At 38.5% G+C, this 1894-nt stretch overlaps 1 protein-coding gene across 1 annotated transcript; it reads right to left on the reverse strand.

The window, feature by feature from the left end:
- Positions 1-94: 94 nt before the first annotated feature.
- Positions 95-1052, reverse strand: NOL8 (nucleolar protein 8; the record flags this gene model as incomplete). The annotated part of the gene is made up of 2 exons (XM_010295602.1): positions 95-667; positions 984-1052. Coding segments are annotated over 2 exons (642 nt in total), but the record flags the coding sequence as incomplete, so codon positions are not given.
- Positions 1053-1894: the final 842 nt, after the last annotated feature.

Here is a 1894-nt window from a genome sequence, read left to right on the forward strand (position 1 = left end):
CAGCAATAATGTCATCTGTATCTGCTGAATCATAACCATTATCGCATTTCATAGCCTCTTTCTCTCTGTAACTTCCTTTCAGAGCTTTGCTCACGGCATCCTGGTTGCTTAAGGACCAGTGACTTCTGTATTTTAATTCAAAGTTATCCCCAACAATGTCCAAGTGGTCACTTTCAGTCTCAACATCTTCAGCTTTCTGTATTTCTGTCTCTCTCTCTACCATTGTTCCGATTTCCTCTTCAGAATCAATGTCACTATCAGAAACACTCAGATTATTTTGAGCTGTACCTCCAGAAACATTGCTTTTATCTGACAATAAACCTCTCCCTGGTATTTTACTCTTAAGGCTGCTTGATGCAGGCAATTTAGACTTCTCATTGGGTTTAGATTTTGATCTTTGATCTAGCTGTGATGAGCTTGTGGTTTTTAAACGTGACTGGCACCCAGAAGAGAGAACTACTGCTCCATTTAGAGCCTCATTGCCCAGTAGCCTCAGTTTTTTAGGCGGATTCTTAGTTACAGGGAACTCTCCTTGCCGCTTCTTGCTTATGCCATCATCTTTCCCTTCCAAGTGCCAAGTAAGCTCGGCTATAGGAACTACATGTGTCAAGTCTGGCTCCAGCTTCCTAAGGTTATGGCAATATTTTGACGGGTCGTATTTCACAACGTTAGTCCGAGTTAAGGAATTAAACCAACATGATCCTTTCAGCAAGCAGACTTCCAGTCTTCATAAGCAGGCTAAATTCTGCGTGAAAGGACAACAGAGTCCTTTGTAATGTTATGACCATAGGCCTTTAAGCAACTGACTTGCAGTCTACAACAATTATTCAAATCACACAAACTTATGGCAAGATTTACTATGGGGATTCAGTAAATCAAGTCTGACACATTAGTCAATATTAAGACAGTTAAGCAAATGTTTCCCCATGCAACAAAAGAAAGAAGGGAACTGGGCCTATGCCCAACCAATAGGAAAAGGATATTTTTTTTGGTTGACGACTCCTGAGGTGCAGGATAGGCAAGACTCTGCCAAATTTACCAACAACCCATTTCTAAAAGAGACGAAAAATAATCAGTGTTAAACAAAAAATGAATGGAAGTAACCCCGGAATAAAACAAGATGTGTGTTCTTTGATAGCAGAAACACTAATAAAGAACCATCTGAGACTAATTCTTTTTTGTTTACTAAGTGAGAGATATTTGTACTGTGCAACTTAGCCAGCTTCCTTCTCAAAAGGATAATAAACCAAAACCAACGCAACCAACCCCCCAAATTTTTACAACCTGCAAATAGAGACAGACAATAAAGAACTGAATTTCCTTACAAGTACTATTTTTAATATCAGGCTTCTGGTTTATGCATTAACAGTGGTAACTATACAGACAGGATCGCTATTATTTTTGCCTTTTTCCCCTTTCCCACTAAAAAATTAATCCCCCCATCACCCTGCAAAAACACTCTGTGCTTAGCAAATAATTTTGAGAACTTAGTGAATATAATTTTTGTTGCCTAAATTTGCATGTTCAGTGATTGTATTCCAAGTCTTACTTTTGTAAGCATGTGTAGACCCCGCATGTGCTGAAGCACATAGATCCTGACAAGCTAGCCACCAAAAATCTATATGCTGTATAAAAATAAGACACACGTTCTCTTTACATGCTTTTAAGGGTGCCATGAAGATATCCCCAACAGAAGCGAGTAACAAAGCATTTACTAATTTAACATGACAGAGAGGACAGTACGATCAAGACTATTTCCAGTCGTTACACAGAAGGACAAGAGCATTCTACATGTCTACATATAGGGTATTTCTTTAGACTATTTTTCACAAGTTGGATTGTCACACTTAATAAAGGCTTCCTTACATAAAGCTTAGAGATTTGACATCAGTTT

Source organism: Phaethon lepturus, unplaced genomic scaffold (genome assembly GCF_000687285.1).
Source record: "Phaethon lepturus isolate BGI_N335 unplaced genomic scaffold, ASM68728v1 C13718874, whole genome shotgun sequence".
Taxonomy (NCBI): Eukaryota; Metazoa; Chordata; class Aves; order Phaethontiformes; family Phaethontidae; genus Phaethon; species Phaethon lepturus.